At 43.7% G+C, this 24,061-nt stretch overlaps 1 protein-coding gene across 1 annotated transcript in view; it reads left to right on the top strand.

Moving 5' to 3' along the window:
* Nucleotides 1-24,061, top strand: part of SLC6A5 (solute carrier family 6 member 5) — a 134,013-nt gene that overhangs the window by 83,822 nt on the left and 26,130 nt on the right. Inside the window, exons 12-13 of the mRNA XM_082270282.1 lie at nucleotides 5,519-5,650; nucleotides 7,914-8,013. Coding sequence (XP_082126408.1) covers nucleotides 5,519-5,650; nucleotides 7,914-8,013 — 232 coding nt within the window. The remainder of the gene's footprint in view (nucleotides 1-5,518; nucleotides 5,651-7,913; nucleotides 8,014-24,061) is intronic.

The following is a 24,061-nucleotide window of genomic DNA, read 5'->3' as shown; positions in this document are numbered from 1 at the left end:
GCAGACCTTAGCTGTGCTGTACTCATCAGATGCTTGGTCCTATACAATGCAATAAAGCTACTGATTGGGCAGACTAGATATTTAAATGACAATGGTCAGCTCCCTTCCTGGAACAAGCACAGTTAAATGATGACCTGGAATGCATTTTTTTACTCTGAAAAACACGTTCCTCTCTGCTGGCCACCGGATGGTGCAGACCTTAGCTGTGCTGTGCTCATCAGTTGCTTGGTCCTATAGAATGCAATCAAGTACCTGATTGGGCAGATCAGATATTTAAATTACAATGGCCAGCTCCCTCCCTGGAACAAGCACAGTTAAATGATTACCTGGAATGTGTTTTTTCACTTAAAAAACATGTTCCTTCCGGCTGGCCACTGGATGGTACAGATTTTAGCTGTGCTGTGCTGATTAAGTAACTGATTGGGAAGATTAGTCATCTAAAGTGCAATGGCCAGTTCCCTCTCTTGAACAAGTGCAGTTAAAGGATGCCCTGGGATGTGTTTTTTTCACTCTGAAAAACATGTTACTCCCTGCTGGCCACTGGGTTGTGAAGACTTTAGCTGTCCAGTGCTGATCACTTGCTTGGTCTAAAGCCCCGTACACACGTACCGATTGTCGGCCGTAAATATTAGGCCGACAACCGATCGGCCGATTGTAGGCTTGTTAGTATGATGCTTCCGACAGCCGACAGCGCATTTTCGGCCGAACAGAATCTGTCGTGAAGACTTTAAAATTTTTGTTGGCCGTCACCAGAACGGCCGATTGTTCGCCAGTCAGTACAGAATTCGGCCGACAAACAGCAGATTAGCAAGACTGGGCATGCTCAGAAAAGAAAAAACACAGGGAAAGTTAACCATCACATGACATCACTTCTGCAGTCGGCTGTTGTTGGCCGACAAAATTTGTGTGCAGTCTTTTGCACTTTTCAGCCGACAGGACAGCACCAGACAAAAGACGGCCGATCGTTCGATAGTCTGCAATCAAGCAACTAATTTGGCAGACTAGTAATCTAAAGTCTAATGGCCAGCTCCCTTCCTGGAACAAGCACAGTTAAAGGATGCCCTGGGATGTGTTTTTTTCACTCGGAAAAACATGTTACTTCCTGCTGGCCATTGAATGTTGCACACTTTAGCTGTGCTGTGCTGTGCTGCTTAAGCAACTGATTGGGCCGACTAGTAATGTAAAGTACAATGGCTAGTTCCCTCTCTGGAACAAGCACAGTTTACAGTTTAAAGGATGCCCTGGAATGTGTTTTTTCACTCTGAAAATCATGTTACTTCCTGCTGGCCATTGAATGGTGCAGACTTCAGCTGTGCTGTTCAGTTGCTTGGTCTTATAGAATCCGATTAAACAACTAATTGGGCAGACTAGTAAGCTAAAGTACAATGGCCGCTCCCTCCCTTGAACAAGCACAGGCAAAGGATGTCTTGGAATGTGTTTTTTCACTTTGAAAGACATGTTCCTGCCTGCTGGCCACTGGATGGTGCAGACTTTAGCTGTGCTAATCAGTTGCTTAGTGTTATAGAATCCAATTAAGCAACTAATTGGGCAGACTAGTAAGCTAAAGTCTGATGGTCAGCTCCCTCCCTGGAACAAGCAAAGTTAAAGGATGTCCTGGAATGTGTTTTTTCACTCTGAAAGACATGTTCCTGCCTGCTGGCTACTGGATGGTGCAGACTTTAGCTTTGCTAATCAGTTGCTTAGTGTTATAGAATCCAATTAAGCAACTAATTGGGCAGACTAGTACGCTAAAGTCTGATGGTCAGCTCCCTCCCTGGAACAAGAAAAGTAAAAGGATGTCCTGGGATGTGTTTTTTCACTCTGAAAGACATGTTCCTGCCTGCTGGCTACTGGATTGTGCAGACATTAGCTGTGCAGTGCTGATCTGTTGCTTGGTCTTATAGACTGCAATCAAGTGACTGATTGGGCAGACTACTAATCTAAAGTCCAATGGCCCGCTCCCTCCCTTCACCAAGCACCGATAAAGGATGCCCTGGGATGTGTTTTTTCACTTTGTAAAACATGTTCCTCCTTGCTGGCACTGGATGGTGCAGGCTTTAGCTGTGCAGTGCTGATCAGTTGCTTGGTTACAGATCCAGAAGTAAGTTTTATAGAATGTAATCCAGCAACTGATAGGCAGATCCCATATCTAAAGTCCAATGGCCAGCTCCCTTCCTGGAACATGCATTTACTGGGTGCCCTTGGATGTGTTCTTTTTACTCTGGCTCAGATGGAACCACAGAATAGTGCAGTGGGACCACAGCAGGGAACTATTGGAGATGTCATTTTGCAATCAGCAGGAAACTGATGTATGCCTCCCCCTGCTGGCCGGATGAGATAATAGGGCCAAAACAAATTCTACCAGGGATCCTAAGACTGAAGTTAGGACCCGATTACAGGGGCAGGTAAGCTAAGGGGTCCAGGGAACAGCAGATCCATAGAGAGAGTGGAAACAGTCCTTGGTGTTCCTTTCTACAAAAAGCCTTGTGGAAATCTGAACTGTAAAAAAATGAATTTGGTCCAAAAATTATCCTAAATTTAGGATTGAGCCCAGTTACAGCAAACATTGCACACAAGAAAAAAATGATGCAAAAATGTGCAATTTCTCTGCCCTCAATAATGTTACTTGGAGTGAGATTTCAACTTTCAATAAAATAAATAGCTTGTATTGTGAATGTACAGAACCTGAAAAACACGAGACTGGTCAGTTACACAGAGGAAGCCAACAAGCATGCAGGCAGCAAGGAACTTGCTTTAAAAAAAAAAAAATCCCAGCATGCATTGCAAACCAAAAATAAAAAAGGAAACCAAAAATGAAAGCATGGTGTAATAAATATTTATTTGTAAAATAAGGATTTAAAAAAAAAAAAAAAAAAATGTAAATAATAAAATAAAGGTAAATGAACAAATACATCGATCAGAAAAACATGATTTTCCTTTAGGGCCAGTTCACACCACATGCAGTCAGGTCTGCTGTTAGAAATCACGGGGCCCCCGTACAATCTACCTGGCAGGCCCCCCTTGAATATATTAAGACAATATTTCACTAAAATCATTATTAGCAGACACAAACATAACAGAGAACCCGTGTGACTTATCCCTTTTTATTATTTTTTACATTTAAAAAAAAAAGTAAAATTTTTTTTAAATGTTAAAAATGTTTTTATTTTTAACATTTTTTTTAATATTCATTTTATTTTACAATTTTCTTAAATTATTTATTACAATGTTTAATTTTTTTTTTATTTGTTTTTTTAAAGGACACAGAAGCCTGCAGTACTCTGGGAGGGGGGGGGGGCACAATGAAATGGGGGCACACGGGGATAGAGGGGATCAGAAGCAGGCAGCACAGGGAGGGGGGATCGGTGTTGGAGAAGCAATTACAGGAACAATGCCCTGTGTCTGTGTCTCTCCCTGCAGCAGCTGAAAGCTGGCAGGACGGGGAGAAATTGGCATTACTTTCAGCTGCTGCAGAGAGCCGCACAGGGCTTCCTTCTGTAATTGTTCCTCTGCCCGACCGCATGGATTCCCCATGCTGTTGGGGCCCCCCTGTGTGCCCGGGCCCCCTACAGGAGGACTGGTGGTGCCCCCCTATCAGCGGCCCTGCATGCAGTCAAGTGTGGTTTTTTTTGTATGCATCAAAAACACATAGAAAGTAGGTTACACGGTCTCCAATGGCATAGTTCACACCTGTGCTTGCAGTTCCAGTGTGTTCCAGTTCCAGAAAAAAAAAGTGGAACATGTTGCATTTTTCCTGCACTGGACTGTACTGGAATGCTGTAAGGGCCAGTTCACACCACACGCAGTCCAGTGCGTTTTTTTCAAAAATGCATGGAAAGTAGATTATATGGTTTTCTATGGCATCGTTCACACCAGTGTTTGCTGTTCCAGTGCGTTCCAGTTCCAGAAAAAAAAAAAAGTAGAACATGCTGCTTCTTTCCTGCACTGGGCTGTACTGGAACTCTGTAAGGGCCAGTTCACAGCACATGCAGTCCAGTGTGTTTTTTTTTCTGCATCAAAAACGCATGGAAAGTAGGTTATATTGTCTCCAATGGCATAGTTCACACCCGTGTTTGCGGTTCCAGTGTGTTTTCCAGTTCCAGAAAAAAAAAGTAGAACATGCTGCTTTTTTCCTGCGCTGGACTGTACTGGAACTCTGTAAGGGCCAGTTCACAGCATATGCAGTCAAGTGTGTTTTTTTTTTTTTTCTGCATCAAAAATGCATGGAAAGAAAGTTATATGGTCTCCAATGGCATTGTTCACACCCGTGCGTTCCAGTTCCAGAAAAAAAAAGTAGAATATGTTGCATTTTTCCTGCAGTACACTGTACTGGAACGCTGTAAAACGCATCGAAAACGCACCTAAATGCACAAAAGATGCACTGAAACACATGAAAGGTTAAGAAAAAAGAGGGAGGAAAATGGACTGCATTAAAAACGCACTGGATTGCATCAAAAATGCACTGGAATGCACCTAAACGCACAAACGACGGACTGAAACACATGAAAGGTTAAGAAAAAAGAGGGGGGGGGGGGGAAATGGATTGCATTAAAAACGCACTGGATTGCATCAAAAATGCACTGGAATGCACCTAAACGCACAAACGACGGACTGAAACACTTGTAAGGTTAAGAAAAGAGAGGGAGAAAAATGCACTTGACTGCATCAAAAACGTACCAAGAATGCATCAAAAATGCACTGGAATGCAACAAAACGCACAAAAGATGCACTGAAACACATGAAAGGTTAAGATAAAAGAGGAGGGAAAATGGACTGCATTAAAAACGCACTGGATCGCATCAAAAATGCACTGGAACGCACCTAAATGCACAAAAGACAGACTGAAACACTTGTAAGGTTAAGAAAAGAGAGGGAGAAAAATGCACTTGACTGCATCAAAAACGCACAAAGAATGAGTCAAAAAATGCACTGGAACGCAACAAAAACACACATGCAGAAAAGTATCTGGAATGCATCCGGACTGCGTTGCTTTGGTGTGAACTGTCCCTTACGGGTTTGGCATTCTGCACATGCCAAACTGAATGAATGGAATAGGTGGGCGTGGACCAAAACATAAGACTTAGAGCCGGTTCACACTGAGGCGACACGACTTCGGGGGGCGACCTGTGAAGTCGCGTGCACCGCTGTGTGCCGCGACTTCGGCGCGACTTGCAGGCACTTCACATAATGGAAGTCTATGCAAGTCGCTCCAGGTCGCCCCGAAGTAGTACAGGACCCTTTTTCTAAGTCGGGGCGACTTGTGTCGCTCCTATTAGAACGGGTCCTGTACCAGTCAATGGACCGCGACCGACCGCGACTTGTCAGGCTGACAAGTCGCCTGACAAGTCGCGGCAGTGTGAATGGGCTCTTACTGTATACATTTTTTACATATTTTATGTACTGGTGAATATTAAAAAATAACGTATAGCTTTTTTAATGCAAGCTCCTTTTTTTTATGTTGTTGTTGTTGTTGTAGCGGTGTTCAATATATTATGGATTTTTATCTCTCCTTCCTCAGTTTGCCACCATTGAAACCATAGTGACTTCTGTTGCCGATGAATTCCCCAAATACCTGCGTACCCACAAGCCGCTGTTCACCTTAGTGTGCTGCGTCGCCTTCTTCATAGCGGGGTTCCCCATGATCACTCAGGTCAGTGGTGACGTTATATAAGCCAATAGGCTGAGCATTCACTTTATTGGGTGGGCATTGTGTTCATGGGCTGGACCCACAGCGTGCAATCAGATTGAGGGGTTTGTTATTCATTGTTACATAGTTATGCTGAAAAAAGACACAAGCCCATCTAGTTCACATAATAATCAATAATAGAAAGAAAACCTCTCTATACATAATCCTACACTCACAGGCCACCCCCCCCCCCCCCCCCAGTTTGCTCCAGCAGGGAAAAAAATGTATTTCTCCCGATCCCCAGAAGGCATTCATATACACTATATTGTCAAAAGTATTGGGACGCCTACCTTTACACACACGTGAACTTTAATGGAATCCCAGTCTTAGTCCGTAGGGTTCAATATTGAGTTGGCCCACCCTTTGCAGCTATAACAGCTTCAACTCTTCTGGGAAGGCTGTCCACAAGGTTTAGGAGTGTGTCTATGGGAATGTTTGACCATTCTTTCAGAAGCACATTTGTGAAGTCAGGCACTAATGTTGGACGAGAAGGCCTGGCTCACAGTCTCCGCTCTAATTCATCCCAAAGGTGTTCAATCGGGTTGATGAAATCCACCACCAAGCACCGACACTTAGCATATGCTTCTTACCAGATAGCATAGACCATATTTGGTATTTTGGCCCTTAGTGTTCAGCTACTTTTCATTTTATTTTATTTTATTTTCTGTGGTGCGCTGATTTTGCTTTCTATTTCTACATAAAGATGCCCTAGGCCAGGGATGGCGAACCTTGGCACCCCAGATATTTTGGAACTGCATTTCCCATGATGCTCATGCACTCTGCAGTGTAGTTGAGCATCATGGGAAATGTAGTTCCAAAACATCTGGGGTGCCAAGGTTTGCCATCACTGGCCTAGGCTATAAGAAGATTGCAAAGACCCTGAAACTGAGCTGCAGCACGATGGCCAAAACCATACAGCGGTTTACCAGGACAGGTTCCACTCAGAACAGGCCTCACCATGGTCGACCAAAGAAGTTCAGTGCACGTGCTCAGCGTCATATCCAGAGGTTGTCTTTGGGAAATAGACGTATGAGTGCTGCCAGCATTTCTGCAGAGGTTGAAGGGGTGGGGGGTCAGCCTGTCAGTGCTCAGACCATACGTCGCACACTGCATCAAATTGGTCTGCATGGCTGTCGTCCCAGAAGGAAGCCTCTTCTAAAGATGATGCACAAGAAAGCCCACAAACAGTTTGCTGAAGACAAGCAGACTAAGGACATGGATTACTGGAACCGTCTCCTGTGCTCTGATGAGACCAAGATAAAATTATTTGGTTCAGATGGTGCCAAGCATGTGTGGCGGCAACAAGGTGAGGAGTACAAAGACAAGTGTGTCTTGCCTACAGTCAAGCATGGTGGTGGGAGTGTCATGGTCTGGCGCTGCATGAGTGCTGCCGGCACTGGGGAGTTACAGTTCATTGAGGGAACCATGAATGCCAACATGTACTGTGACATACTGAAGCAGAGCATGATCCCCTCCCTTCAGAGACTGGGCCACAGGGCAGTATTCCAACATAACGACCCAAAACACACCTCCAAGACGACCACTGCCTTGCTAAAGAAGCTGAGGGTAAAGGTGATGGACTGGCCAAGCATGTCTCCAGACCTAAACCCTATTGAGCATCTGTGGGGCATCCTCAAACAGAAGGTGGAGGAGCGCAAGGTCTCTAACATCCACCAGCTCAGTGATGTCGTCATGGAGGAGTGGAAGAGGACTCCGGTGGCAACCTGTGCACTGAAACGAATTGAAACGTAACAAAACAAAATAAAGTTTTTCCTTCTGCACATGTCTATCTCTGGCTATATTCTTTGTAATTTGAATGTGTGCATGTGGACAATACCACCTTATGGCCACTAGATGGTGCTGAGTATCATAGAATTTAAGTATGCTCCTCCGCTCCATCTAGTGTCCAGAATGTAGTATTTTACACATTTGCACATAAGAATTGCAGATAATATAGCTGGAGAGCATTTGATTTTACCTCATTCATTTTTTTTTATAAATAATCAAATGATTGGGCAAAAACAGATTTCATATCATCTAAATAAATCAGTTATTTTCTGCAAAAAAATTAAAATAAAGCAGGCTTTGTATTTTTGTCTGACTACAGCCAAATTTGGGTCAGAATTTACATGAACAGGGGCGGAGTTTCAGTGTTCCAACCCATTGATTGCTGATTCTTGAGTGGATGAGGTCTCTAAGTTTTTTCCCAATGTTTTGTGACTTGCAGGGTGGAATTTACATGCTGCAGCTGGTGGATACGTATGCCGCGTCATATGCTCTCGTCATCATCGCTATCTTCGAGCTGGTTGGAATTTCTTATATTTATGGTAAGTGGGGATGAGCGAATCTGCCTGGATTTGGCTTTCTTTGCTCAAAGTTTGTACATTTTGCTGAGTCTTGGGGGAGGGGGGGCTATAAATGTGTTATTCTGCCCATTTGTAGGGCTAATAAGAAAGCTATTGTCAAGTAAAAGGCATGGCAAGAGGATGAGAGACCAAGCTCCAAGAGAAACAGCCCAGGCGTAGACAGGAATAGAAGTGGCTTCAGCCCGACTCATCCCAGGTCACACCGATGCGTTTCACCTGGCCTCCCAGCTTAATCATATGACTATGCCCGGCGGAAGGGGGTGAAATGCATCAGATGGGCTTTAAGCGTATACACTGAGCCAGGATAGGCTATTCTAGCGCTGACACCCAGCACCAATGTGAGTCACCATAGCAATTCAGGATGACAGCTTGGAGCGGCGCTCAGTTCATTTGGTTTATGGTCAAAAGGCATGGAAAGCCAGGCACTGCTATGGGGGACATGGAGCAATGACAAAATTAAGAAAGAAAACACACCAATAATATGGCTGCTGTGAGCCCACACTTTCATAGAACAGGGGGTGGGATTATTTATTCCTTCAAACCATTGGCTCTTGTGACTCACCTGACCAGGGAAAAGGCCAGAGGTGGCTCTTTAATTAGGCAAATTAGACGGTCGCCTAAGGTCTCCCGCCCACAGGGGCCTCATGGCCACCTAATTTGCCTAGTTAAAGAGCCACCTCTGAGGCTGGCAGCAGGGATCTCCCTGCCATCAGCAGAGTCCTGAGTTCTTTCATCCTTTGTATCTTTCTTTCTTTCTTTCTTTCTTTCTTTCTTTCTTTCTTTCTTTCTTTCTTTCTTTCTTTCTTTCTTTCTTTCTTTCTCCCTCCCTCCCTTCTTTCCTTCTTTTTCTTTCCCCCTCCATCCCTTCTTTCTTTCTTTCTTTCTTTCTTTCTTTCTTTCTTTCTTTCTTTCTTTCTTTCTTTCTTTCTTTCTTTCTTTCTTTCTTTCTTTCTTTCTTTCTTTCTTTCCCCATTCCTCTCTCTCTTCATTCCTTTCTCTCTCTCTCTCTCCATTCCATTTCTTTCTTTCTGGCTCCCCTCCCCTTCTTTCTCTCATGCGAGCACAAATCCTTCTCCTTTTTTTATTACTATACAGACCAGGATCCTCCAGTTCTCCTCTACCCATCCCTCATCATCTACCCACTCCCCCCTTTTTACCCCTTCCCCCTCCTTCTCCCCTACCCCATGCAGGGCCATCTTTACCACAGGGCAAAAGGGGCAGCTGCCCTGGGCCCAGTCATTGTTGTGGGGCCAGAGGCAGCTTCCCCTTGAGCCTGCGCTGCCAGCAAATAGTTGATAAGTGGATTCGAGAGGGCACAATAAAATGTTTGCCCATGGTCCAATCAATAATAAAGATGGCCCTGACCCCATGGTTCTACGTCCCATCCCTCTCCTATTCATCCCATGTGATTGCCACAGTACACATCCCACCAGCAGCAGCAGTAATAAGATGCTCAGCCTCTGGGTTCTTCCTTAACCCCTGTAAAGGAGGTGAGTGGGGCCTCATGTCTAAATTTTGTCTATGGCCTCACAAAGCCAAGAGCCGCCTCTGGAAAAGGCTATGCCCGACATTAATGGTTTTCCTTATTTTTGTTGGTACGTGATTCCTGAATTCTGTGAATCCTGGGGATTCTCTGTGAACCCAAACCCTCATCCCCAACTATAAGAATAGAAATAACAACAAGAAGAAAACACATATGTAGAATAAATGTAATACTGAAACCTGAGATCTTTTTATTGGGAAGGAAACAATGTCTTATTTTTCTTTGAGAACCTCTATTACAGTTTTTTATTTTTATGTTTAGTTTGGGCCTGAAACACACGTTTCCACTGTAGTGCACTGCGGTAACACACGTGTTGCTTTAACACATGTTACGTGTTAGCGCATTCATTTTGAATAGCACCTCAAGTACCAAGGCATTGCAGGTCCAACACACATGCATTGTAGCACACCACAACATATTGTAATGTACTACCATGCATTGCATGCCCATTTTTTTACACATTCTAGTGAATTGTCAACCCATGGAATTTTCCAAATGTTCTGGTAGTGTTGAGTGCTGGCCCGCCCTCTCCTGCCTTTCACATGTTCTTATTGACCAGGAAGTTTTTTCATCCTAGTGAAGGGCAAATAGGAACATGCAGAGAGTGGGAGAGGATGGGAATGCTATACCCTGCCAGAAAGTACTAAAACATACTCATTGTAGCATCCTGAGATTTGGGGCACTTTAAGTTAAGAAAGAGATTCCTTTTCTCCAGTCTTCCCCCTGGGGACTGTCCATGGTGCTGAACCCAACCTCAATATCTGCCTGTACTCAGGGGACTGTCCATGGTGCTGAACCCGACCCCAATATCTGCCTGTATTCAGGGACTGTCCATGGTGCTGAACCCAACCCCAATAACTGTCTGTATTCAGGGGACTGTCCTCAGTACTGAACCCGACCCCAATATCTGCCTGTACTCAGTGACTGTCCTCAGTACTGAACCCGACCCCAATATCTGCCTGTACTCAGGGACTGTCTTCAGTACTGAACCCGACCCCAATATCTGTCTGTACTCAGGAGACTGTCCATGGTACTGAAGCCGACCCGAATATCTGCCTGTACTCAGGGGACTGTCCATGGTACTGAAGCCGACCCCAATATCTGGCCGTACTCAGGGAACTGTCCAAGGTTGACCCTGACCCCAATATCTGCCTGTATTTAGGGGACTGTCCATGGTGCTGAACCCAACCCCAATATTTGCCTGTACTCAGGGACTGTCCATGGTGCTGAACCCAACCCCTATAACTGTCTGTATTCAGGGGACTGTCCTCAGTACTGAACCCGACCCCAATATCTGTCTGTACTCAGGAGACTGTCCATGGTACTGAAGCCGACCCCAATATCTGGCCGTACTCAGGGAACTGTCCAAGGTTGACCCTGACCCCAATATCTGCCTGTATTTTGGGGACTGTCCATGGTGCTGAACCTGACCCTAATATCTGTCTGTACTCAGTACTGAACCCGACCCCAATATCTGTCTGTACTCAGGGGACTGTCCATGGTACTGAAGCCGACCCGAATATCTGCCTGTACTCAGGGGACAGTCCATGGTGCTGAACCCGACCCCAATATCCACCTGTACTCGGGACTATTCCCAGTGCTAAACCCGACCATTATATCTGTCTGTACTCAGGGGACAGTCCATGGTGCTGAACCTAACACCAATATCTGCCTGTACTCAGAGGGCTGTCCATGGTGCTGAACCCGACCCCAATATCCACCTGTACTCGGGACTATTCCTAGTGCTAAACCCGACCCAAGTACCTGCCTGTACTTAGGGGACTGTTCCCAGTGCTGAACCCGACCCCAATACCTGTCTGTACTCAGGGACTGTTCCCGGTGCTAAACACGACCCCAATATCTGCCTGTACATGTGTGTGCTGTCCATGGTTCTGAAACAATATATATTTTTTTTAAACTAGGCGTGTTGAAAGAACTGTTGTGACCTATTGCTCAGGGTGCCACCATCCCTGCAATAAACCGTTAAGCCCACCCCTTGTCCTGGCCCTGACTTCTATCATTGATATTAGCCAATATAACATGTTATGAACGGGTGCAGATTGTATAAAACAGCTTGTCAGGCTACAATATGCTGCAGATTGGCAATTGATTACACACAGGAAGCCGACTCACTGTGACAAAAACAAAACCAGGTAATGTAAGATGGCTTAAGCTCCACTCTTCATGTACAGGAGAGGTCCCTCAGACACGTTTCGTCCCCTTAGTGCCCTCATCAACAACTACGTCCACTAGGGGGCCAAATGTGTCTGAGGGACCCCACCTGCAGGTGTAGAGCAGAGTTGAAGTCTTTTTACATTACCTGTTTTAGGCTAGGTTCACACGGAAGTCGCACGATATCTGATCTGACTTTGCCCTGCGACTTTAGGTTTAACTTTCATGCGGCCTCAATAAACAGGATCCGATTTGGATCTGACTTTGAGATGATTGTGACTTTTGACCAATCAAAACAATTCCTATGACTCTAAAATGAATGAAACCTCACGCCAAACAAAAAAAAAAAAAATGGCGTGCCCCCCCCCCCCCAGACCATACAAGACCCTTCAGTCTGGTATGGATTTAAGGAGAAAGGGGGCCCCCAGATCCCGCCCCCCATGTGAATAAGTATGGGGTACATTGTACCCAACAAAGTCAACAAAAAAGAAGCAGTGTAGTGTTACAAGTCCTTTATTAAAAATGAAGACTGTCCCTAGTAGAGATGGCCTTGCGGTTCACCCAGCGGTGGGTTCGCGGTAAACTTTGCTCGTTCGCTGTTCGCCGATCATGCGAACATATGGCGATATTCGCAACCACCATATTCTTTTACATTGTGAAGAACTTTGACCCATGACACATCCATCAGGTGGTACAGGGCAGCCAATTGAGACCTTTCAGCACATGGACATACCCCCTACCTTATAAATAGACCTGAGCTGGCTGCCATTTTACATTCTGCTTTTTGTCAGTGTAGGGAGAGGTTTTCTGTGAGGAGCAGGGACAGATTGTCAGTGACACAAATCGCTAGCTAATAGGTCCACAAAAGTCCTTTTAAGGACTGGTATAGGTGTACTATTGTTTGGTGTGCAGTATATAGGGGTGTAATCCACTTATAATATACTTTCTAATATAGAAAGCATATTATAGTGGATTTGTATTGTGCAGCATTGTGACTGGTGTGGTGAGCGTTTCTGCAGCAATACTACAAAGAGTGACAAACGCAATTAGAAAAAAGTATTATAACTGGTGTGATATACCAGTCGCCCCCCAAAAACGACAGATTGAAGCGGGGTGTTATATATACTTTCATAATAGTGTATTTGGATACTGCAGAATTTTTTTTTCTGTTTTGCTGCATTCCCTCTGCTACACACAGTGACAAACGTTACTGGACAAAAAGTATTATAACTGGTGTGATACACCAGTGGCCCCCCAAAATGACGGATTGAAGCGGGGTGTTATATACCTTCTTCCACATATACTGCGCTGAATGCCTAATTTTTGGGGCCTGTATAGACCGACACTTATTTATCCTGTGAATGCCTAATGTACCTCCAGCCACCGAATACAACGTTCTTTGCTGTCAGGTGAACGCCTGTTGGCTAATTTTTGGGGCCTGTAATGGCCGTCACCTACTTCTGTATCCTGTGAATGCCTAATGTACCTCTAGCCACAGAATACAAAGTTCTTTGCTGTCAGGTGAACGCCTGCGTGCTAATTTTTGGGGCCTGTAATGGCTGACACTTACTTCTCTATCCTGTGAATGCCTAATGTACCTCCAGCCACAGAATAGAAAGTTCTTTGCTGTCAGGTGAACGCCTGTGGGCTAATTTTTGGGGCCTGAAATGGCTAACACTTACTTCTTTATCCTGTGAATGCCTAATTTTTCAGACTGGAATTGAAAATCAATGGGTCTGTAAACGTTCCACTAAATTGTGGAATGGATGCGGACCCATTTTACAGATGTGTGAATGGACCCTATATGTATTTGACATGTATTTACCGGCTGCTGTCAGTTCTGGATGATTGAGGCAGAGCTATTACACTAAAACCGAGCAATATTACAAAAAAACGAAATATACGTTATAACTGTATAAACGATTTATATAACTTATAAAAAAAATATATGGCAACTTTTCCAATAGAAGGATCATCTCCTGCACCCCCTTCATAGCCTGGCGTTGCCTCTCCTCCATGGCCTTCATGCGCTCCTGAATTGTCAAAATTTCGCAGATGAAAAAAGAATGCTTGTCGATCGCAGATTCGCCTAATACTTCTGGTATGTCAGTGTCCATGTTGTGGGACTATGTGTGCACAGCTAGTAAGTATTTTGTGGCTACAAATATGACCTGGAGGTTTTTCATGTTCGCCTGCCATTAAAATGAATGGGACCGACCGCGAACCTGCGGTTCACGAACATTTGAGCGAGTTTGCGCGATTGCGTTCGTAAACCGTCCCATCAGATGTTCGTCCATTACTAGTCCCTAGTTGTAGCTCCAACGTCAAGCACAATGTCTTCTTTCTCCGCTTCCTCCGCTAATGTCTTCTTTCTCCACTTCCTCCGCTGATGTCTTCTTTCTCTGCTTCCTCCGCTGATGTCTTCTTTCTCTGCTTCCTCTGCTGATGTCTTCTTTCTCCGCTGATGTCTTCTTCCTCCTCTGATGTCTTCTTTCTCTGTTTCCTCTGTTGATGTCTTCTTTCTCCGCTTCCTCCGCTGATGTCTTCTTTCTCCACTTCCTCCTCTGATGTCTTCTTTCTCCGTTTCCTCCGTCGATGTCTTCTTTCTCCACTTCCTCCTCTGATGTCTTCTTTCTCCGTTTCCTCCGTTGATGTCTTCTTTCTCCGCTTCCTCCGCGAATGTCTTCTTTCTCCGATTCCTCCTCTGATGTCTTCTTTCTCTATTTCCTCAGTTGATGTCTTCTTTTTCCGTTTCCTCTGTTGATGTCTTCTTTCTCCGCTTCCTCCATTGATGTCTTCTTTCTCCACTTCCTCCTCTGATGTCTTCTTTCTCCGTTTCCTCCGTTGATGTCTTCTTTCTCCACTTCCTCCTCTGATGTCTTCTTTCTCCGCTTCCTCCTATGATGTCTTCTTTCTCCATTTCCTCAGTTTATGTCTTCTTTCTCCGTTTCCTCTGTTGATGTCTTCTTTCTCCGCTTCCTCCGTTGATGTCTTCTTTCTCCGCTTCCTCCTCTGATGTCTTCTTTCTCCGTTTCCTCCGTTCATGTCTTCTTTCTCCACTTCCTCCGCTGATGTCTTCTTTCTCTGCTTCTTTCGCTGATGTCTTCTTTCTCTGCTTCCTCCGCTGATGTCTTCTTCCTCCGCTGATGTCTTCTTCCTCCGCTGATGTCTTCTTTCTCCGTTTCCTCTGTGGATGTCTTCTTTCTCCACTTTCTCCTCTGATGTCTTCTTTCTCCGTTTCCTCCGTTGATGTCTTCTTTCTCTGCTTACTCTGCGGATGTCCTCTTTCTCCGCTTCCTCCTCTGATGTCTTCTTTCTCCGTTTCCTCCGTTAATGTCTTCTTTCTCTGCTTCCTCCTCTGATGTCTTCTTTCTCCATCTCCTCCGTTGATGTCTTCTTTCTCCGTTTCCTCTGTTAATGTCTTTTTCTCCGCTTCCTCTGCGGATGTCTTCTTTCTCCGCTTCCTCCTCTGATGTCTTCTTTCTCCATTTCCTCCGTTGATGTCTTCTTTCTCCGTTTCCCCTGTTGATGTCTTTTTCTCCGCTTCCTCTGCTGTTGTCTTCTTTCTCCGCTCCCTCCTCTGATGTCTTCTTTCTCTTTTTCCTCCGTTGATGTCTTCTTTCTCCGCTTCCTCTGCGATTGTCTTCTTTCTCCGCTTCCTCTGCTGATGTCTTCTTCCTCTGTTGCCGCCACCAATATTGAGGGCATGTGGTCAGGAACCCCACACCATTTTTTTTAAATTTCGGAGGCGGGTCCCCCCTGAAGAACCATACCAGACTCAAAGGGCCTGGTATGGATTTTTGGGGGACCCCACACAGTTTTTTTTTTTTTTAGGGTATTTTACATTGCTTACATTGCATACACTTGATCTCAGAGCACAAGTCGCATGCTACAAGTCTGATCGGTTAAGATTATAATTCGACATAGATGCAACTTCCATTCAGATCAATGGGCTGAAATCGCGCCCAAGTCAGACCAAAGTAGTGCAGGAACCTATTTCAAAGTCGGACCAACACAAGTCGGACCAGTTAAGACGGCTCTCATAGGGAACCATTGATTTTGACATGTTATGCAACTTCTGTTCTCGAAGTCAGAGCTCATGTCAGACCAATGTGAACCGGTGTTCTATCAGAATGCCGCTACCTATCAGATTCTGCTACCGGGAGTGACGCACGGACTAGACCGACTTACTGCGCATGTGCCATGCGTTCCAACATGGCTGATATGCGTTCCAATAGGTTTCCTAATGTGAAAGAACACAAAGCAGAGGCAGACATCTTCTTACACCCGTGCAAGTCTTGAATTTTACATTCATTTTAGCAGTAAACTCACCTTATATACTGAAATAGACTATTTCACCGCGACTGAGTGAAATAGTCTATTTCACTATATAATCAGTTTCTCGCTGAGCAGTACAGGGTGTAGCAAGATGGCCGTCGCCACCTTCTACCTGCCGGTTTCTCGCTATACTTAGTAGAATAAATGTAATACTGTGATGCAAACTGCTTATATAGATATACTTGGCCACTGGAATACAGGTGGTCAAGTTAGGCGCAAAGAAAATTATGACCTCCCTCAAATCATATACCAGATGTCTCCACTCATGCTCTTCCAGCAAAAATCTTATGTAAAACAACAATCAGGCACTTCCATAGTATAATATGTATAAATCCGTTTAATAGACATAAAAAAGGTTGCACTTACAAAGCATCCAGATAAACTGCACTCATAATCAAAGTATAAGAAGTATTTGTGGCTAAGATCTCCCAGACGACGTTATTTGTGATGAAACGCATAGGATGGGGCTTATGACGTTGACATCATCACGTGAACACATCTCTGATTGGTCGATTCACGAGAGAGTCTGGAGGGAGACCTGGAGGGACACCGCAAATACTTTTTATACTATGAGCGCAGTTTATCTGGTTGCTTTGTAATAGCGTCGAAATAGTATTCTAAAAACACACAATGTCTCTGATTTTAGAAATATGTTTAAAGTTCGAATTTGACTGGAATTCAATTCAAATTTCTGAAATTTGGACGAATTTCATTTAGAAATTCAGAGCATTTGCTAAACTTTATTTATACTATAACTCAGATTTATCCAAATCTCCAAATAATGAAACAATTGTCCTAATATTTATTTGGAAAAAAAATCAGACTAATAAAAAATGGGAAAAATGGGTGGAATTTAAAAAAAAACTAGTAAATATGCATAAATTAATACATAGCTCTTATTGTCATAAGAGGAAGGTAGGAATATCATAAGAGCTGAAGGTATTACCCCTATATAGGAGGAGAATTACCGAGAAAGGAGTTTAGGTTAGAATTTTCAACCGTTATTAAATAAACTTAAAAAATATAACAAACTTAGAAAGAAGTAGAGGTAGTCTAAAAAGGAGACGATAGGAGGAGGATAAGAGGGTAGGGGGGGGGGGGGAGGATGGGTTGGGTTGTTTTGTAAAGACATTTGACATTTTTTCTTATTAAAATCTTTATATGTTTTTGTATAAATTTGATAGAAAATTCAATAAAAATTAAATTAAAAAAAAAAAAAGGACACCGCAAATACTTTTTATACTATGAGCGCAGTTTATCTGGTTGCTTTGTAATAGCTTTGAAATAGTACCCTAATAACACACACAGTCTTTGATTTCAGAAATATGTTTAAAGTTAAAATTTGACTGGAATTCAATTCGAATTTCAATTCGAATTTCTGAAATTTGAATGAATTTAATTTCGTTATTCAGAGCATTTGCTAAGTTTTGTTTATAATGTAACTCGGATATATCCAGATCTACGAATAATGAAAAATTTGTCCTAATATTTATTTGGAAGAAAAATCAGACTAATAAAAAATAGGAAAAATGGGCGGAATTTAAAAAAAAACTAGTAAATATGCGGAAATTAATATTTAGCTCTTATTGTCGTAAGAGGAAGGTAGGAATATCATAAGAGCTGAAGGTATTACCCCTATATAGGAGGAGAATTACCGAGAAAGAAGTTTAGGTTAGAATTTTCAACCGTTATTGAAAAAAACTTAAAAAATATAACAAACTTAGAAAGAAGTAGAGGTAGTCTAAAAAGGAGACAATAGGAGGTTAGGAGACATATCCACATCTCCGAATAATGAAAAATTTGTCCTAATATTTATTTGGAAGAAAAATCAGACCAATAAAAAATGGGAAAAATGGGCGGAATTTAAAAAAAACTAGTAAATATGCAGAAATCAATATTTATATGTTTTTGTATATATTTGATAGAAAATTCAATAAATATTAAAAAAAAAAAAAGACAAAAAAAAAAGGACACCGCAAATACTTTTTATACTATGAGTGCAGTTTATCTGGTTGCTTTGTAATAGCTTTGAAATAGTTCTCTAATAACACACACAGTCTTTAATTTCAGAAATATGTTTAAAGTTCGAACTTGACTGGAATTGAATTCAAATTTCAATTCGAATTTTCGAAATTTGGATGAATTTCATTTCGTTATTCAGAGCATTTGCTAAACTTTGTTTATACTGTAACTCGGATATATCCAGATCTATGAATAATGAAAAATTTGTCCTAATATTTATTTGGATGAAAAAGAACCGAACATGTCTTGTTATAATGGTACATGGAAAAGAATACAGTGAACTGGGAATAATTAGTAACATAGTAACATTGTAGTGACCACTTTATAAATGAAACATATTGGCAATCCTGATTTATAGCTTGGATCAGATAAAGGACAACGTCTCACTAAACTTAACTAAATATAAATTAAACTGAACTGGTTACTGCATCCAGAATGACTTAGTAGTTGCGTCAATGGTAAAAAAAAGCGCGTTATTTGATAACTTACAGAGGAAATCTACAGCGCATTTTTTCCAATGACAAGGAGCACATTTTGCCAAAACCGCCATCATCATCTTGGCTGGAAGTGGAGAATTTCACTGCATTTCCTTCTGGGAGGCCCTTTAAATATAGCGTGAAACCGTCTGCCTCACGGAGAGATGCTATTTTGGTTTTACGACCATCGCTTGCGTTAAAGACAGAATCATCTCCTGTTTACTGTTCCCAAAAGGAGAATTAGGCTCATCAGAACACATATGAGCAAAAATATGCAGCGCCTTGCCAAGAGACTTCATGATCTCCTTATTTACACAGATTAAACTCCCATTACACTATCACATGCAGCCATTAGGGGGGAATCTCATCTGTGATTTTGTTTCTTCAAGTAATGGTGCTGTAAAGGGTTTGCGACGTGACGGTGACCACCAGTAAAGTGTTAGAAGGACATCAATACATAAGTCACTGTGGTTGGGGGGGTTACATAGGGCCTCCTTCTTCAGGGGAACAGGACATAAAAATGTAATACATTTTATGATATAAGCATAACCACCCTGTTACGTATTTTTTCCTGTTCTGCAAACACACAACAATGATAATAATAATAAAATAGATGTGCCATGTCCTATATTACATATTATATAGATGACAATTCACTTTGCCACTCTGCAAATCCCACACACATACATCTTTCCCCTGTATCCCTCCTCCAGAATACACACACGTTGGTCCTTCCCTTGTATTCCCCCCCCTCCAGCACAAACACATTGTTTTTTCCTCTCTATCCCTCCACTAGCACACGTATATTGGTCTTTCCCCTGTATCCCTCCTCCAGCATACACACACATTGGTCTTTCCCCTGTATCCCTCCTCCAGCACACACAATGGTTTTTCTCTGTATCCCTCCTTCAGTACACTCACATTGGTCCTTCCCCTGTATCCCTCCTCCAGCACAAACATTGGTCTTTTCCCTGTATCCCTCCTCCAGCACACACATTGGTCTCTTTCCTGTATCCCTCCTCTGGCACACACTCATATTGGTCCTTCCCCTGTATCCCTCCTCTGGCACACACATTGGTCTTTCTTTCCCTTGTATCTCTTCTCTGGCACACACATTGGTCTTTCCCCTGTATCTCTCCTCCGGCACTCACATTGGTCTTTCCCCTGTATCCCTCCTCTGGCACACACTCATATTGGTCCTTCCCCTGTATCTCTCCTCTGGCTCACACATTGGTCTTTCCCCTGTATCTCTCCTCTGGCACACACATTGGTCTTTCCCTTGTATCTCTCCTCTGGCACACACATTGGTCTTTCCCTTGTATCTCTCCTCTGGCACACACATTGGTCTTTCCCCTATATCTCTCCTCCGGCACACACATTGGTCTTTCCCCTGTATCCCTCCTCTGGCACACACTCATATTGGTCCTTCCCCTGTATCCCTCCTCTGGCACACACATTGGTCTTTCCCTTGTATCTCTCCTCTGGCACACACATTGGTCTTTCCCCTGTATCTCTCCTCTGGCACACACATTGCTCTTTCCCCTGTATCCCTCCTCTGGCACGCACCCATATTGGTCTTTCCCCTGTATCCCTCCTCTGGCACACACTCATATTGGTCCTTCCCCTGTATCCCTCCTCTGGCACACACATTGGTCTTTCCCTTGTATCTCTCCTCTGGCACACACATTGGTCTTTCCCCTGTATCTCTCCTCTGGCACACACATTGCTCTTTCCCCTGTATCCCTCCTCTGGCACACACTCATATTGGTCCTTCCCCTGTATCCCTCCTCTGGCACACACATTGGTCTTTCCCCTGTATCTCTCCTCCGGCACACACATTGGTCTTTCCCCTGTATCTCTCCTCCGGCACTCACATTGGTCTTTCCCCTGTATCCCTCCTCTGGCACGCACCCATATTGGTCCTTCACCTGTATCCCTCCTCTGGCACACATTGGTCTTTCCCTTGTATCTCTCCTCTGGCACACATTGGTCTTTCCCTTGTATCTCTCCTCTGGCACACACATTGGTCTTTCCCCTGTATCTCTCCTCTGGCACACACATTGGTCTTTCCCCTGTATCTCTCCTCTGGCACACACATTGGTCTTTCCCTTGTATCTCTCCTCTAGCACACACATTGGTCTTTCTCTTGTATCTCTCCTCTGGCACACACATTGGTCTTTCTCTTGTATCTCTCCTCTGGCACACACATTGGTCTTTCCCTTGTATCTCTCCTCTGGCACACACATTGGTCTTTCCCCTGTATCTCTCCTCTGGCACACACATTGGTCTTTCCCCTGTATCTCTCCTCTGGCACACACATTGGTCTTTCCCCTGTATCCCGCCTGTGACACACACATTGGTCTTTCCCTTGTATCCCTCCTCTGGCACACACATTGGTCTTTCCCCTGTATCTCGCCTCTGACACACACATTGGTCTTTCCCTTGTATCTCTCCTCTGGCACACACATTGGTCTTTCCCCTGTATCCCTCCCCCAGCACAGACATTGGTTTTTCCCCTGTTTCTTTCCTCCAGTGCTCACACATATTGGTTTTTCCCCTGTATACCTCCTCAAACACACCCACACATTGGTATTTCCCCTATATCCTTCCTCCAGTGCACACATTGGTCTTTCCCCTATATCCTTCCTCCAGTGCACACATTGGTTTTTCCCATGTATCCCTTCTGCAGCACACACACATTGGTCTTTCCCCTATATTCCTCCTCCAGCACAGACATTAGGTTTTCCTCTGTGTCCCTCCTCCAGCACACACACACATTCGTCTTTCCCCTGTATCCATCCTCTAGCACACACATTGGTCTTTCCCCTGTATCCCCCCTCCATTACACACATTGGTCTTTCCCCTGTATCCCTCCTCCAGCACAGACATATTGGATGATCCTTCCCTCTTTAAAGCATACACACATCAATCTTTCTCCAGGGTTTACATTCGTATTTCTCTCTCTCCTGCACATAGTGCCCTCTGTTGTACCCTCAGCACTCCTCTCCTGCACATAGTGCCCTCAAGGGTACCCTCAGCACTCCTCTCCTGCACATAGTGCCCTCTGTTGTACCCTCAGTACTCCTCTCCTGCACATAGTGCCCTCTGTTGTACCCTCAGTACTCCTCTCCTGCACATAGTGCCCTCTGTTGTACCCTCATCACTCCTCTCCTGCACATAGTGCCCTCTGTTGTACCCTCAGCACTCCTCCCCTGCACATAGTGCCCTCTGTAGTACCCTCAGCACTCCTCCCCTGCACATAGTGCCCTCCGTAGTACCCTCAGCACTCCTCTCTTGGACTTATTAGCCACTTTCATATCCTCCGCACTCTATTAGTTCATATACCACCAGCTCAGACACTTCTATAGCATTGTTTGTTATATCCTTATCCTTTCCCATTCTGCATCAGACACATTTTTGATATAAATATAACAATAATGCCTTTTATATTTTCTCTATACAACAGAATAAACAAATTCCATTAGAAAAATGCTTAGCTGGATTCTTCAATTCTACCACCAGGTGTCAGAGTGGTGCTTGATTTTTTTTTAATGCCCATCCAAATGTATGGTCGAGCAGTAAAACAAACATGTAGTGTGCCTAGCCCTATGTTTTAAGACAGTTTTAAATAAAACCACAGTTCTTTTTTTAACTTTTCTATATTTTTTCTAAACGGCACAAAAATGCACATATGAAAACACAGCAAAACACATGAAAATGCAGAGCAATGTGCACAAATGCAAGAATGCAAATGCATTGATAACATGTAAATCCACAAACATGAAATAGTTAGTCAGGTTGAAGTCCATCTAGCTCAACCAATAAAAAACAAATGCATATTAAAAAAGAATAGCATACACATGCAAAAGAAATGACTATCAAATATGAAGACAATCCATAAATAAAAATGGGGATTTGGTCCCACCATATGGCCATATCGTGCTCAAGACCACCACTACGTCAAAGTACCCCATTGTCAGTGGGTCCTACACTATCCATAAAAAAGGATGAATCCAGCCTCTCTAACCCTTGGAGACAACACTCCTTGCTGGGAGAGATAAATAAAAAACAAATGTGAATGTAAAATGTGAATCTGCTCTGTGATTGTTTAGCTGTATTGAATAAGGATATCTCCTGTATCTTCTGTACTAATTATGGTGTTGTTGTCTCTCTTTTGACCAGTAGATGGCACTGCCACCTCTTTTACTTATTCTGATCAGGGTGTTCAGTTTTTACTGACTTTGATTGTCAGGCCTTGCAGGTCTCAACAAGAAACAACTAGCTTTATAATGCTTAGCTTCTTGCCCTGACTGCGGGTCCCACCCTGACCGAGGTGCAAATGGAGAAGTAGGATTAATTTCTCTCTGTATTTATATATTGAACCTGCTCCTGAATTACATACAGTGAGGGAAAAAGTATTTGATCCTCTGCTGATTTTGTACATTTGCCCACTGACAAAGAAATGATCAATCTATAATTTTATTGGTCGGTTTATTTTTACAGTGAGAGACAGAATAACAACAAAAATATCCAGAAAAACGCATTTCAAAAAATGTTATAAATTGATTTGCATTTTAACGAGTGAAATAAGTATTTGACCCCTTTGCAAAATATGATTTAGTACTTGGTGGCAAAACCCTTGTTGGCAATCACAGAGGTCAGACGTTTCTTGTAGTTGGCCACCAGGTTTGCACACATCTCAGGAGGGATTTTGTCCCACTCCTCTTTGCAGATCATCTCCAAGTCATTAAGGATTCGAGGCTGACATTTGGTAACTCGAACCTTCAGCTCCCTCCACATATTTCTATAGGATTAAGGTCTGAAGACTGACTAGGCCACTCCGGGACCTTAATGTGCTTCTTCTGCTCCTTTGTGCAAGGTGGAACAGGATGAGCACTGCCAGAGCCCTACAAAATGACCTCCAGCAGGCCACTGGTGTGAATGTCTCTGACCAAACAATCAGAAACAGACTTCTTGAGGGTGGCCCTGTGCTCACTGCCTGGCACTGGAGCTCGATTGGCATTTGCCATTGAACACCAGAATTGGCGCCCTGTGCTTTTCACAGATAAGCGCAGGTTCACCCTGAGCACATGTGACAGACGTGAAAGGATCTAGAGAAGCCGTGGAGAACATTATGCTGCCTGTAACATCGTTCAGCATGACCGTTTGGGTGGTGGGTCAGTGATGGTCTGGGGTGGTATATCCATGGAGGGACGCACAGACCTCTACAGGCTAGACAATGGCACCCTGACTGCCATTAGGTATTGGGATGAAATCCTTGGACCCATTGTCAGACCCTACACTGATGCAGTGGGTCCTGGGTTCCTCCTGGTGCAGGACAATGCCCGGTCTCATGTGGTGAGAGTATGCAGCCAGTTCCTGGAGGATGAAGGAATTGATACCATTGAATGGCCCTCACACTCGCCTGACCTAAATCCAATAGAATACCACTGGGACA

Source organism: Pelophylax lessonae, assembly GCF_965119305.1.
Source record: "Pelophylax lessonae genome assembly, chromosome: 10".
In the NCBI taxonomy this organism is placed as follows: Eukaryota; Metazoa; Chordata; class Amphibia; order Anura; family Ranidae; genus Pelophylax; species Pelophylax lessonae.
The sequence above is the reverse complement of the archived record's forward strand: the minus strand, read 5'-3'. Positions and strand labels throughout refer to the sequence as shown.